A 15689-nucleotide genomic window follows, 5' to 3' on the forward strand; every position below is an offset into this window, starting at 1 on the left:
CCATGGTTTCTTTACATAATTGAATGATGACAAAAATGATCATATACAGTGCAGAAGTTATACATTCAGCTCTAATGTATTCTATGTAAATACCCTGGATAAGATCTTAAGGTATGTCTACACAGCAAAGAAAAACCTGCGGCCGGCCCATGCCAGCTGACTCAGTCCCGCAGGGCTCAGGCTGCAGGGCTGTTTCATTGTTGTGTAGACTTCTGGGCTCGGGCTGGAGCCTGAGCTCTGGGACCTTCCCACATGTACGGTGTCAGAGTCCAGGCTCCAGCCTGAGCCTGGAAGTCTACACAGCAATGACACAGCCCCACAAACCCGAGCCGAGCCCCACGAACCGCAGCAGTGGGTTTTTCTGTGCTGTGTAGACAGACCCTTACTGTTCGCTCTAACAATGGTCACAATTTTAATACCCAAACTTGCAAATACATAGGCGTGGGTGTAACTTTGCTCTCAGGGGTAAAGTTATTCATTGCAGAAGTGTTCGCACAATTGAATTTTTAGGTTGTAATTTGAAAACTACATGGGTCATGTGGGGTCTGACCCTGTGCCAGTGAAATCAATTTGAGTTTTGTCACTGACTCCAGTGGGAGCATGAGTAGGACCACAGGCGGCCCCTATTCCACTGACTTTCCCCATTTTATTTTCACTATTGAAATTTCCAGATTAATCTGCTTTGCAGTACAACCCTAAGGCTGCTAGAATTGGTGATGAATAACTTAGCTTACTGTATGTGCACTAAACTTCCTTGCTGACTGAAATACACTGTCAGAAATAAATAACCAGCTCCTTATTTTATTTTTTTAGGAAAAGCTAAGAGCTAAGGACTGTTGTAAAGGTGTTGCTCATTTCATGGGCTTCTGTATCCAATTTCTAACAACATATTTTTTGTTTTCAAGAAAAACTTTTTGCAAAAATCAACATGTAAACAAAAAACTACTTCTGTCTCATCGATTGCTTCATTATTTCTTCAAGGACTTTTCACTGTTTCTTCAAGGACTTTTCACTTCCTGGTAGCTGAGAATGAGTGAAAGGCAGATCATCCTCTTCTGGAGCTCCCTCCTGAGGGTGGACGACGAAACACAACTTCTGTCCCCAGTATGTCATGGATTCTATGAAAAATGCAAACTCACTTTGTTAATGGGATGATTATCTGAGTCCTCTCAAACAATCTCCTATGTGAGCACATATACATTCAAAGCTCTGCTGTTTATGCAAGTCCAAGTACGGTGAGGCTTACCCCAGCATACCATATTATTGCTCTTTTCCAGTTAAAATGATGAATTAATTTTTTCCCTAAAGTGTTGAGTCTTGAGAGTCAAAGGACCCTAAGGGAGTTAGGCACACAATTCCCACTGACTTTCATAGGGTGGAAGGTTCCTAATCTTTCTAGACTCCTTTGGACATCCTAGCCTTAAAGCAATTTTTTTTTTATAATCTCAAAGACCTCATTCTATCTAAGAGGTATGACTGGGTGTGTGATTTATTTTCATTGGAGTGGTAGATCCTGGCTTTCCTGTCTTATGCATATGGAAGTCTGGCCATACATTGGGATGTATATCAGTAATGTGCTGGGGGAATGAACACATTCAAAATCCGCACAAAAGTAGGGTGGGAGTGGGATAGAGCTAACGTCTGATTTGCCAAAACACTTAAGTGTTGGTTTATTATTTATTTAGCACTTGAGCTCAATGAGACTTACTCGCATGCTTAAAGGTACACTCCTGAATAAGTGCTCTGCTGAACAGGCCAAATAAGCAAGCTGGATGAACGGAGGAATGTGCAATGTGAAAGAGGGGCAGAAAACATGCAAAGGGAGAACTACAGTACTCTAAATGAACAAGTTGTAGCATCATAAAAATAAAATTTGACATTTCCTGCCTCTTCCCACAGCTGAATGCTCATAGTCCAGCTGAATGGAGTATGTCAGACTGGCTCAGCTTACATCTCTGGGACCTGGCAGTAAACCCAGGCTATCCCTATCTGGATACCATTATGAAATAATTATTTTAATAAGGTTACTTTTTGAATATTTCCCCAATGTACAAGCCACTGAAACCTTTGCTAAATTCTAGAAAGTGGTGTATTAATGAGAGCACTTTTACACATGGGATGTCAGCTTCTTTGCAGAGAAGAACGGGTAAGCTAGTAGTGCTCTTCTGTATTTTCCTGACAGTCACATGATAGCTACACCTCTTCACCACTCTCTCTCTCTCTTTTTTTTTTGCTCTCTCTAGTCTGTTGATTTTTATCTGTTTCTCTATTTGCATTTCACAGCCTGACCTTAGCATCCTTATGTCTTATTGAAAAATTAAGCACTGAAACGTCTGTACTTTGAGAGAAACCTAGTTTCTTCTGTGTACAGGTTTAGGGTCTAAAAATTGGCAGGGGTATCTTTATCAATAGGCAGTTTTCCTATGCTCAGTTATAAATCTGATGATCTCTTGTGCCATATGCATCACATTTTCCTGCTTCTAGCTTTATACTGTGTATTGGCATTAAATTCTTTCATGTGGTCAAGAAGTAAATAATTGGGGTAAAACCTAAAGACTTTGATCAGCAAAATCCTGTCCAAAGAGCTCCGCAGAGCTGCATAATTTAATGGTAGTTTTGGTGAATGCCACACAGTCCCTGGGACCCTTTGTGGATTGGTAGAAATGTAGACCTGAGAGGTTGAAACAAATTCCTACATGTTCATGAACAAACAGTGAGGCTGAATTAATGAACTATAATGTGTTCTTACCAGCTAGCCTATTTACACACTTTGGTTTATTTCTCCAGTACACTCCGAGAAAAAACACGGGCACTCCAGTTAATATGATAATTAGTCCAATTCCACAGACGACTGGCTCAGAATAGAAACTGAAGATCAGTAGAAATGCCCAAAATAGCAGGTAAGTGACTGGAACAAGGAGATTCACCTAAGGGGGGAGGGAAGAGAAGAGACACGTACAGAAATGTAACAGCATTCTGCAAGGTATACAGGGGAGAGGCAGTGAGGGCTAGTGGATCGAGCAATGGATTGGGAGTCACAAGACCTGGCTTCTACTTCTATCTCTGGCAAAACGCAGCTGTGTGAGCTTAGGCTTCACCTCGCTGTGTCTCTGTTTCCTCTCCCATCCTTTGTCTGCCTTGTCTCTTTAGACTATAACTACTACTTGGCAGAAACATGTCTCTTGCTATGTGTTTGTATAGTACCTCCCACCACAGGGCCTCTAGGCGCTACCATAATAAACAACAGAAATAATAATAAACAGTACTTCAAGGTTTGATAAGGGATTTGCTGTGGTTGACACATTCTTTAGATTGTTAATCGGAAGACCATAGGACTAAGAAATTTGGCTTAAATATGTTCACCTTGATAGGTCTGAAGATTTTGGGTTTCTTCCAGCGCAACACAATCAGGCCTATGATTGTCACTCCATAGCAGAGGTAGTTAATAAACGATACATAATTAATTAATGTGTATGTGTCTCCAACAAGCATGATGATAATAGTGGTCAAACACTAAACAAGAGAGAAGCACATTCTTATTTGAGTCATCACCAGAAAAACTTGCTTAAAAACAACAACAAGCAATTAAGTTCCTTTTATTTACATCCCTTGCTGGGTGTTGCTACTGACTCCTATGTGTCTGTTTACTACATAAAAAGGGTGCTACAAAAACCCAGGATTGAATGGCGATTCTGGCTTTATGTTGTTTATGTTGAAGTCAGGTGCCTATAGATCTATTGATAAAAATGCATGGAGAATGTTCCCTGAAATGATGCTGTTAGTCGTGGTCGTTCAATTAGGCCTGTGCGTACGTGCAGAGCTCTCCTCACTAATAACATGAATGGCTCTGACAAGTGCTTGAAGCCCAATATTCAAAGGGGCCTCAAACCAGCCTTTGCATGCGCAGAACTGCAAGTGCCAGTTAAGAGGTTGTCTTTGAAAATGTGACTGTTGATATTGGCACTGGGTAAATGTGATGACCCAGGTCAAACAATGACTAGAGGACACACCAGAAGTGGAAGGAAGTGGCCTGGATACCCAAAGAGGTAACGTGCGTGGAGTAAGACATAGCCAGGGTGTGTGTAGTTCTCCCCATTTTTCCTACAAAATGACTGGGCACATTTTTAAGGCCAAACGCTGGGCTTAACCCACCATCTCGGTGGCTGTGCAGGGTCCTGAATAACTCCAGTGTTGGTCTGCTGCATTGGGGGTGAGGAACGTGGGGCAAGATGAGTCTGCAACCTGTGCACTGTGAACCTCATCCACGGGGCTTTCTGGACTAGCGCGCGAGAAGTTTCAGGGTAGCGATACAGGGAGTGTAGCTCATCAACCATGAAGGGGCCTGTAGTATCCCTGGTGCAGCTATGTGGTTGAGGGGTTTTCCATTCCTTTGCGTCTCCTGAGCAGTGTTGGCTGAACTCCCAGCACAACCCAGATATTAAGGCTTTTCACAACAACCTTGGCTTAAGGCAGAATTTGTGATGCTCTGTTCAGAAAGCAGTAGAACATCTGCAATGCACCACAGCTGAAGAATAGTCAGCACCAATATTAACTGTGTTAAAAATGAACACTCTTGAGAAAAGGCCTGATCACATGACCCCCCCCCCCCCCGCAGTCAGCATATTTCCAGTGTTTGCACTTCATAATGTACACAATCAGCTTGCACACAAGGGGAAGAGGGTGCCAATGAACAGTAAGACCAATGAAGCTGACTGATTTTTAACTGGAGAATGCTATAGGATCTAAACTGCTGTAAGCTTTATTCCCAGGCAGAAGCGTTCTGTAACTCAGTAACTTTAATCACCAAAATTTCCCCCCTGATTGAAGCTTGTTCTTGCTTCCTAATGAAATCAATGGAGTTTTTAATCGTGGACGTCAGAGGGCACAGGATTGATCCTAAGTGCTGCAGGTGTAACTACACTGGAGAACAGAGCACTTACTGTACATGCTTTTAATGGCTTCACTCCACCAATTTCTGTTATGTGTGTTTTTAAAAGCTGCTAAACTCTATGACAGGACTTCTGGCAAAATTAAAGTTGTCTGTTATGGGAAAGGATGGATTTCTTGTAGACAAACATTCTGTGGTTAGTACATTACTTTGTTCTAGGTGACCCGTATATAGTATAAAGAATAAAAGCTTTAGCTTTTCTTTTCTTTTTTCCCAGCCATTGGGACACGCTGAAAACGACCTAGATCATTAATCTTTTTTGCATTACTACTGCTTAGAAACTGGCAGGTGGAAATTTCCATGCATCAGCTTGTTTATTTGTACTTGCTTTTTTTATGAATAACACTATTAATGCTAATAGAGCTGGCGTACTGTTTATGGGACTGATCCTGAGAGGTCTTGAGTGCCTCACTTCCCACTGACATTAGCCAGGAGTTAAGGATGCTCAGAAGATTGCAGAATGGGACCCAATTTAGGTAATTATGCCTCACTAAACTTAGGTTTTTCAAACATCTTTTGATCACATTTTTACCTGTATTCATCAAAACCCATATGTATTCTGTGACAGTGCTGTGTTCTAAAACTATAATAATCATTCATCCATATGCAGTATTATTGTCATACAAATGACCCAAAAGTATAAAGTATCATCCACTAAATTCCAGAATCTGAGCACCTGCACATCCCAAAGTGGGATCCCAGAACCTCTCATGATTTCACTCTCCATTATTGTGAGCCTTCTCCCTGCTCAGATTCCTGATTCCCATGATTAGCTGGTTTGTGGCAATACCCCTGAAGGTGGGTGGCTCTCATGTGCCACTGACACCAGCAAATAATGCTAGAGATCCAAGTGTCTCACCACTCCACAGCTGCTAATGTGAATCCCTAAGGGGATCTCGAGATCTTGGGGACTTTCATCCTGAAGCTGGTGACTTGAAAAGGTTTAAAATAGGAGCGCATACTATTTTGTATCAATGTCATGTAACACCTCCATCTGATTTGCTCTAGGTGCTCTCTTTGCCATGATTAGCTGGTTTGTGGCAAAGCCCCTTAGGCTGATGGGATCTCAGGTGTAGGTGACACTAAGGCAATCAGATCTTGTGTTCACTATATAGGGATTTGTCTCCAGCATATTCCTGATCAAATGACCCTGTTGCCAAATTGGTTGGACCCCATTTCTTGACAACAGTGCCATGCATAATGCTTGGGAAAAGTTTCAAAACGTGACACAGGGTGACCGTACATCCTGTTTTGGCCGGGACAATCCCTTTTTTTAAGCCCTGTCCCAGCCATCCCGACTTTTTTGGCACAAGTGGGCATTTTGTCCCATTTGCTCTTGCTAACTTGATCAGCTGGCAAGAGCAAACAGGACAAATGCCCAATTTTGTCAAGAAAGTGGGGCACAAAGGAACATGTGGGGAGGGTGGTGGTGGTGAGCAGCAATGCTAGCCCCACACAGCGGGGGAGGCAGGGCTTGAGCGAGCAGTGACGCCAGCCCCAGCCTTTGGGAAATATGGTTACCCTAATGTGATAGCATCCAGAATCACTGAACCATAGAAGTGACCGCAAGGCTCATTGAGTCTAATCCTCTGCCAAGGGGCAGGATTTGCTATGTCTAAACCATCCAAGACAAATGGCTATTCAGCCTTCTTTTGAAAACCTCAGGTGAAGGAGCTTCCACGATCTGAATCTACTGAGCTGTGCACCCCAATAAATAGACTTTTAAATGGTTTGAACCCCATTCACTTTGCATTAATGGCCACCTTGTTTAAACACCCTGTTTTGGAAAGGAATAGCAAAAACATGGTTATCTTCTGAGACCGTAACTAGGTCTACCTTAATGCACAGGCTATGATTTGTTAAAAAAATCATGATGCATTAATTAGATTTGCCTAAAGTCTGACATAATTTGCTATTGTAACTGTGTACAGTATATTACTTTTATATTACTATTTATATAGAAATTAGTATTTCAGAGCAACACTTAGTAGATCCTGAAATGTAAAATAAATCCCTACCACTGAATGATTCAGTCATATGCAGTGTTGGTTCTGTAATTTGCACAGTAATTTACAGGGAATGTTCTCTACAAACTGGGTAGCTGGCATTTGTTTGATTTGCCAGTTCTGCTCTGCACAGGGAGCTTGCTTATGCTCTGGCTAGCACAAAGTGATAGTCACTGACACTCAGCACATTATTTGAGCTGATATATTTTTATGGACAAAGGGACTTTGCTTCATCTGCATCACCACAGCTCGGCTGTCCAATGTGAGTCCATACTGGCGCTGGATCTTGCTTGTTTTACACACCGCACAGATTGTGTAGTGCAGCTCAACCAGAAAAGATTCCAGACATTGAGTTATGTGGGTTTGTATGGGCAGGAAAGATGCCAGGGCACTGCCACCTTTTGGCTAGATCATGATTTTATATAAACATAAACTATGCAGAATGGTTACTGAGAAAAATATAATGCTGGGCTGTGATAGCACTACAGCTATAGCTAGCCACACACTGGGAGAATAACATCACCTATGGGTGTAAATCCTGGCTGCGCTGAAGTCAGTTGACTACCACTGCAATGCAAAATCCTCTCACTAACTGCAGTGGGGCCAAGATTTCAGCCAATGTGCCTGTGAGGGAATTTTCATGCTAACAGTTATTGAAGCATGAAGAATGTAAAATAAACTATAACTGCACATTTTAGTCTTACTACAACCTTTTCGACTCCTACTAAACTCTGGAAGGAAGTGGTCTTGATCCCCTTGATGTGTCGTGGAGTAAGAGAGAGTTGGGGGTGTGTAATAATTCTCCCTCTTTTTCTTACAAGATGACTATGCACATTTTTAAGACCAAATGCTGGGCTCAACCCCACCACCTTGGTAACAACTCAATCTGAGTAACAACTTGTGGAACTCACTGCTATAAGATAAGTTTACATCGTGTAAAAAACCAAACCAAGAAACAAATCTAAATCCTTCCTTTCTACATTTTAAAGTAGCTTTTTTAATGTAATTGGGTGTCCCCCTTGTTTTACCCAATGTGTTCAGCTGGTATATGCTTCTTTTGGATCTGTTATGCTGATCTTCTCTACTCACTTTCTTTACAGGGCCAATGTAAAGGGGAGACAACCTTATTTTCCAGAAGCTCAAGTTATCACTGCAGAGCATCAATGTAACACTGCACAAAGCATCTAGCTTTACTGAACAACGAGTAGCATTTAGCCCTGTACCTGGGGCCTACTATGGCTATTAGCTTGGCAGCAAGCTCTAAACTAACCCTGTGGAGTGGAATTAGCATTGACTGCAGGGAGATTTTCTCCACATTAAACGTTTGCACTGAGCTAACAGAAGCGGTAAAAGGGCTCACAATTTCTTAAATGAAGTATTTCAGTTTGCAAACAAAGATTTTTCTAAATTGCACTCCTGTTTAAGCAGATGAGATGTGACAGAAAAAGTAAAACTTACACACACTAGAAGGGCAGGGATTGGGGTGCAGTGTTTAACGTGAATCATAGCAAGCAAGCTGGGCAAGTGACCTTCACGAGCTCCAGAAAAACATAACCTGGGAAGCAGAATAGGAACATTCAGTATACAAGTTATTCCAACATTTAGCTGTATTGTTCCATCAGCCTTAACTGGCTTAATTCAAAGCCTATGGGAGTCTCTGAGTGGAAGGATTTTCTAGTCGTTAGGGTGCTAGTCTGATACTTTGGAGACGGGGGTTCAATTTCCTGTTTTACCACACGCTTCCTGTGTGCCTTGGGCAAGTCACTTAGGCTCAGATCCTCAAAGGTATTTGGACATTAGGAGCCCACATACCTTTGAGGAGGATCTGGGCCTTAGTCTCAAGCTGGCTCAGTAAATAAAGGGCTAATAGAACTGCCCTACCTCACAGGGATGTTTTGAGGATAAATACATTAAAAACCGTGGGTTCTCAGAGTCTCGGGTGATGGGAGCCATATAAATATCTACGATAGAGCCTAAATCAACAGTCTTTCTAATGACTAATGGGTTTTGGATCAGGCCCAGTATCTCTCAAGGTTTTATTTTTTTAAATACATGAATTGTTGTATGTTTTTAAATGTTCTCTGGTTTGTCAGGTCTCACCACATTTTGAGAGCACGAAGGTATGTGACTTGGCTAAAGCATTGAAGAGCTGTATTGTTATCTCTTTCCTGACAGATGTTTGTATTTTATTTTCTTTACAGATCTCATATTTCTATTAAATTAAAAAATGTAATAGACTATGGGCAAGATTCTAGTTCCAGTTACGCCAGTGTAAACTTCCCTTCAAATGAATGGGTTTACTTTGGATTTATGTCCATGTCACTGAGAATGGAATTTGGTCCTATAACCCTCATTTCTTCAATCTACTTTTTGAACTAAGCATAGTTTAGCTTGTAGCTACTGAAACTTTATTGTAAAATTACATTGTCTAAATATGTAGCCAATGTTTTATTCTTAGTACAAATCATTCCATCACACCTGCAGACATTTCCAGTAGAATCATAAGGGCTCTTTTGCAGGAGATCCTGCTATTCAGTATGATATCTGCTGACTGAAATGGAACAATTCATAATTTAATGCATCTAATGTGCCCAACCCTGAGATCGTTCTATAACACATAAAATGTCTAGCTAGCATTGTTGCAGCAAATTACATTAAAACATCCCCTCCCCAAATAAGACAATGTTCATAAAATTGCACTCCAGCTAACCTTGATGAGGTAAAAAGGTATCCATTTATTCCTCCAAATGTAGATAAGGCCACTGAGACTGGCATAACCCAGGAAAAATAGCCCAGTAACTTTTCACCAAATGTCTAAAGCAACAGAAGGCAGAGAAACTGAAATACACTGCACAACACAGAACTGAAATTAAAGTATATTTTAGACATCCATGGAATGGTTTACTTACTACTGCCACAGCATTGGAGGACAAGAGCTCTTGAGGTGACATGGCAGTGAAATATGCAATATTGGTGAATGTATACACAAATGTCACCAATGGGATGGATATGAATATGGCACGAGGTAGGTTCCTAATTGAAGAATTAGGAGGTTTGATAAGAAATTACATTCACATATAACTGGACCATACCACCCCATCCCTTGTCCCACCCCCTCATGGCAACTTTGGGGAAGTTTATATCCAGTTTTGTGCTTTACTGCCCTATCGCGACATAGAACAAAACAAGAGAAACTCCCCTCCTTCCTCTCCCCACCCCATATCTGTACTTCTCTCACTAGCTTGACATATTACAGTTCTGAGAATACTAAAACCATTACAGGGCTTCATGTATGTGTACATTATAAATCCATATAACACAGGATATCACCGTAGCGCTGAAGACCATCAAACAGAATTTACAACATGACTGTGATGGAGATACCAGAAAGCTGCTTCTTCATAAAGAATTCCTATAAGTTTTCTATGTTGTGTAAGCTATTACTGTGGTAACTAACAAGACTTAATAATGTTCCTGTAAGTTTAATTTAGTTTACACGAGGCTCTCTTTGATAAAAATGATGCCATGGAAAGTAATGGACTTGCCTTTTTCTCTCATTTATCACTGAGAAACTTTGCCAAGTGACAGAAGCATGCTATAGACCCTGAGAGCTATTTAGTGTGTACACTCCACTCAGGCGAATGTGTTCACTATAGCTCTGATTTTTGGCTTTGTCAGATTAGCGAAAAAGATTAATAAATAGTTTTCACAAGTGTACTTTTGCAAGGTTTCAGTATAGATATGAGGTTGGGTTTTATTTCTTTTCCCTAATGAAAATAGCTTTATTTTATATTTCTCCCTCAAAAACAGTAGAATTGATAAAATTCTGTTGCAAAACTTTCAGAGAGTTGGAATTGGCATCTCTAACACTCTGTTGATAACCCATCAGGTTAAACTATGTGCCAAACTGTTTTTTTTTCTGTAGCTAAAGATGTTACAAAACACAAACTGAATTATTTTTTTTCTTAAACTCATGCATTTGATAGCAGTATCCAATTTCTGCTGGCAATCACTACATTAACTCTTTCCCCTGTTTCTTTTTTGCTCAGAAAATTCTGTATGTTTGTGAAAATGTTTACAGTTGCTTGAGAGAGCACCATACCTGCCTCCTTTCCCCCTGCAATTCTTTAAAGATTTATAAATATGCATAACTTTATGTACATGAACATCTCACTACTTACATAGGTTAAGTTAAAGTATGCAGATAAGTTTTTGAAGGATTGAGGCTGTAATTTGTTTCCATCCAGAATGTGTAATACCTGAAATTATACCTTGCTTAATTGGGTTGAGGTATGTGTGCTGAACATCCAGAACCAAGTGAAGACCCAAGAAGTGTCATGTGAATTCATCATTCCATTTTTTCATCTCAGAATTTCTGAAACCTTTGCGCTTTTGCTGCTGATTTCTGGGTGGAAATCGCTCTCCCCCTAGCTTTTCAAACATGATGAGGGATAACTCATTTCAAAGCCTGGACTATCAGCACCAAACCTGCTGCCAATCACCCTTAGAGAACTTTATTCCTACAGTCAGCAGCCAGTATCCACACTGCACATACCACAGAAGAAGGCGGGTTCAGAAGTGTTTCATAAATGGAGTGGGGGGAGGGGAAGGGAAAATTCTGCCTCTTCTGTAAAAAGACATTTTAATCTCTTCTTTATGTGTTCCCTTTGGGGGAAATGTTGTCTGAAGAACCAAGACCACAGACAATATGTTTTGGTATTATATAGATATAAAATACACACACATAAAATATAATGTAATTTTGTGAGGCATCCCATCAATGGTATAGATTAATATATAAACAATAGCTAGTTATGTTTAGTGCTATTAACATATAAGCAATAGGTAGTTATATTTATGTTTAGTCCCATTAATATAGATTAATATGTAAGCAATAGACAGTTCAATAGTGCCATGATATCAGTGTTACACCTATATGATATCTTTGTTCGGTGAGAGCTATGTCTAACTTGATGAGCCAAAGACATTGTTAATTTCAGCACCTTCATTTAACTTGCTCCATGTGGGATCTAAAAAGGCAGGTGATAACCTTAATAACCTTTACTTTAGATATGTATAGACATTTAGTGATGTCAGTCCTGCTGCAGAACACACTGTGCATGGTACCAACAGACTGACTCCACTGTCTTTAACTCAAAAGTATCTGGGTCATATGGAAATAAATACTTGCCTGCGGGGATCAACTAATTCTTCTGTTACATAATTCAAGAAGTTCCACCCACTGAATGCAAATGACCCTTGAAGAAAAGCTAATGCTAACTGTCCCACAGATGGAGACATCCAAAAATTGAATGCATTGCTTGGTGTCAGTTCTTCATAGTTTCCTATTGACAGAACAAAAGCAAGAAGTTAAGTCAGAAGTGTAAAATATTTTGATGCTGATTGGTGGAAGTTGTAAACTTCCTAGAATTGTGCCCATTCCATTTTATATTATGTTTACTAATCTTAGCCTGTGCTTCACTGGTTTGCACCCTGAGAACTGGGAAACATTAACGTCAAACTACCAGGGCTTCCTTTAGATTCTCACACAAAACTGTCCTGGGGCACGGCCTTGATGGTATAAATTGTCATAGCTGTATTGATAATGGGATGGGTGCAATAGGCTTTCCAAAGAGAATTTAATTTAATCAATAGTAAAGTACTAGCTATATTGACAGAGCTGCCACAAAACCTGTGTGATCCCCATTGACTTCAATGGAACTATGACAATTTATACCAGCTCAGCATTGGTATCTGATGTCCTAAGCTCTCATCTCCTCTGAATGGAGTGAATGTCTCCTCTACAGGAACCCAGGGTTCTTAAATAACATTCACTCTACTCAGAAAAAAACCCTGCAGGGCAGGTGGAATTTTTCAGGCTGTAGGGCTTTTTTATTTTTAACCTGGAAAGTGGTGCTCTCGCCTAATTATGCCCAATTTGTTAACCTCTCTTCCTGGTTAGTTGTAAATACTGTATTTCTGTCCTCTCTACGTGACCCATTTCACACATGCTGAAAACATCCTCCTCCCTTGGGTCCTGTGCTTTCCATTATGGGGCTGAATCCGTAAGATACCCAAGTACCTGTCTAATTTTAAGTATGTGAGTAGTCCCACTGCTTCCAGGGGAACTGGAACTACTGCTTACGTTGCTTGTTGATTTGGGGCCTTGTATACCGAGTTCATCAAAAGCAATTTAACATTTGAGGAACAGGTCATTGATAAAATTACAGTATAAATCTACCCAGTGAGATATTTCTCAATATTTCAGTTCAGAGCTTTACTTTATTGAAAACAACAGTTTTCTTTGAGAGAGAAACTTGTGCAAGGATGCTACACAATTATTTTTGTACTATGTTGCCTGTTTGATAATTACTTATCACGCTATGTTCTGAAGAATACTTCCTTTGTGACTGCACCCATACTTGGAAGGAATCCTGTAGCTTCAATTAACAGCAATTAACATTAATTATTTTCAGTTTAGTCACATATTTCTGTCCAGCTTACACAGTGGTGTCTTTGCTAGGCTCTGCTTGAAACTTGCCCTCCCACAGATCAAGTAGCATCACCAGCTACCTCCTTGTCCAGTTTCTTTCAAATCCAAATGCTTGCTAATTGTAGCGGAGAACTCTGTCAGCAGGGGAAATGAAATAAGCCCTCAGAACTCTTCTCTGGCCTGCTAAGAACTAGAAAACAATGGGATGGGTGCAATAGGCTTTCCCAAGAGAATTTAATTTCACCAATAGTACAGTGCCAATGTTTAGGCTCTCTCAGTGAGTACCTTTAAAGATCTGTATGAAGCCCATAGTAATGATAAGGGCCAAGGCTAAAAGTTTTCCTGCTGTAAATATATCCTGGATGCGAGTTGCCCATCGAACGCTGGAGCTGTTCACCCAAGTCAGGAGTACTAGAGAGCAGAAAACTGAATTCAGTGGAACAAAATTTTGTATATTTCAGAATATTCATTAACAAATGCTGAGAAACATAGACTGCTAGTTTCCTATCAGCAGATCAGATAGAAATCTAGCTCGGGTTTGGATGGGTCTGACGAGCAGGATTAACTCCACCCTAGAAAACTGCCTGTTTCAGAAGGAAGTTTGCCAGAGCTCTATCCCGGATGCCCCATCAATACTTAGGAAGCCCTAATTGTGGGGAGGGACTTATGTGAACTGAGGGCATGTCTACACTACAAAATTAAGTCAACCTGATTTACGTCGGCGTACAGCTGCCGCAGTAATTAAATTACTTGTGTGTGTCTACACTTTGCTCCTTGCGTTAGCAGTGTGCATCCTCATCAGGAGCACCAATTGAACTGTCAGTGTGGGGCACTGTGGGATGGCTTCTGAAAGCCAGCAACAGTCAATGTTAGCGATATGGTATCTATACTGACACTGCGTTGACATAACTGCATTGACATTGACTCTATGCTTCTCGTGATGGTGGAGTTATTAAAACAGTGTAGTGGGCAAGTTATGACAGCAGGAGTGAAATTTTAGTGTAGACACTTACATAGTTAGGTTGACGTAAGCTGACTTGCATTGACCTAACGCTGTAATGTAGACCAGGCCTGAGGGGAAGTAGTGAGTCTCTCCATCCCCTTTCATTCTGATTTTCTCCCCTCTGGGACCTTAGTAATTAATTAAGCAGTGGTGGCATTTGGCTTTTTACACACACATATATAAAGGACTTGTGAATTGCTAACCCATTTGTTGAGTTAGCAACAGTGGCTTAAATACAGTAAAAGGGTCTGAGTTACTCATACTGAGCCCCACCCCTTATTCATCTTTCAACCTGAACCTCGGACCTCAGTTTATACCTAATCCAGATGTGCACACCTCCGCTTTGGTCCATTTCTTTGTGGAATATACCACCCTATAGTACACGATGAAACTGAAAATAAGACTCAGCTGAGCCAGCATGATATATAGCACCTCCCCTCCCCACATTCAGCCTCCGACCACCAAGTGGAACTACCTTGGTTGCTGCAAAGGGGACTTCAGTTGACCGGTGGGGTGGGGTATGGATTTGTCCCTAAGAGAATATGAAACCTCTTTGACATAAACTTCATAGGAGCATAAAGAACATTAGGCAATACTCACATAAACACACCGTGGAGAGGACCCTGGAGGCATTATAAGGTGGGATGCAATTAGGGAACACCGGTTGTAGAACATAGTTTGAAAATGTCAATGCGATAACAGCCAGGCTGGTAGGGTACATGATAAGCACTGCACTCCATAGCAGCAAAAAACTGTATTCACAAGAAAAACAATTGGTGCTGCTGTTACACCAATAAGAATCATTTGACTGTACAACAATTTCATAATCTGATGACTATCTTTATAGGAGCCTCAGAATTAGGTAGCTATTTTTCTAAACCCCACCAAAACAGTCACTTCTCTGGTTTCCCCCCCCCCAACCTTTCTTTACTCTTATTTTCCCAGATCAATCTGTTTTTTCATATAAATTTGATGTGATGGAGCACACAGTTTAAATATGCACACAACAAGGAGTAGAGACATTCTGTCAGCATATTGAGTTAGCTTTGCATGTCACAATGAGAGTATCACCAATGGATTAAATGGTGCCCCTGGAAAGGAAAAAGATGGTTCTAGCATTATATTCTAGCACCACAACACACTCTTTGTTCTTTAATCTTAAAGTTGTCTTGATCATTGTCTAATGGCTAGAGCAGAAGTTCTGAGCTATGTTCCTGGCTGGGCCACGGACGCTGTGAC

The 15689-nt window shown here is 40.8% G+C and overlaps 1 protein-coding gene across 1 annotated transcript in view; it reads right to left on the reverse strand.

The window, feature by feature from the left end:
• Window positions 1-253: 253 nt before the first annotated feature.
• SLC7A10 (solute carrier family 7 member 10) overlaps window positions 254-15689 on the reverse strand; it is a 71735-nt gene continuing 56299 nt past the window's right edge. The window contains 9 exon segments of the mRNA XM_039503687.1: window positions 254-1118; window positions 2750-2927; window positions 3364-3513; window positions 8413-8509; window positions 9665-9768; window positions 9864-9987; window positions 12146-12299; window positions 13733-13858; window positions 15051-15202. Of these exon segments, the coding sequence (XP_039359621.1) occupies window positions 988-1118; window positions 2750-2927; window positions 3364-3513; window positions 8413-8509; window positions 9665-9768; window positions 9864-9987; window positions 12146-12299; window positions 13733-13858; window positions 15051-15202 (1216 nt within the window). The 3' untranslated portion in view covers window positions 254-987.

Source organism: Mauremys reevesii, linkage group 16 (assembly GCF_016161935.1).
Source record: "Mauremys reevesii isolate NIE-2019 linkage group 16, ASM1616193v1, whole genome shotgun sequence".
Classification (NCBI taxonomy): Eukaryota; Metazoa; Chordata; order Testudines; family Geoemydidae; genus Mauremys; species Mauremys reevesii.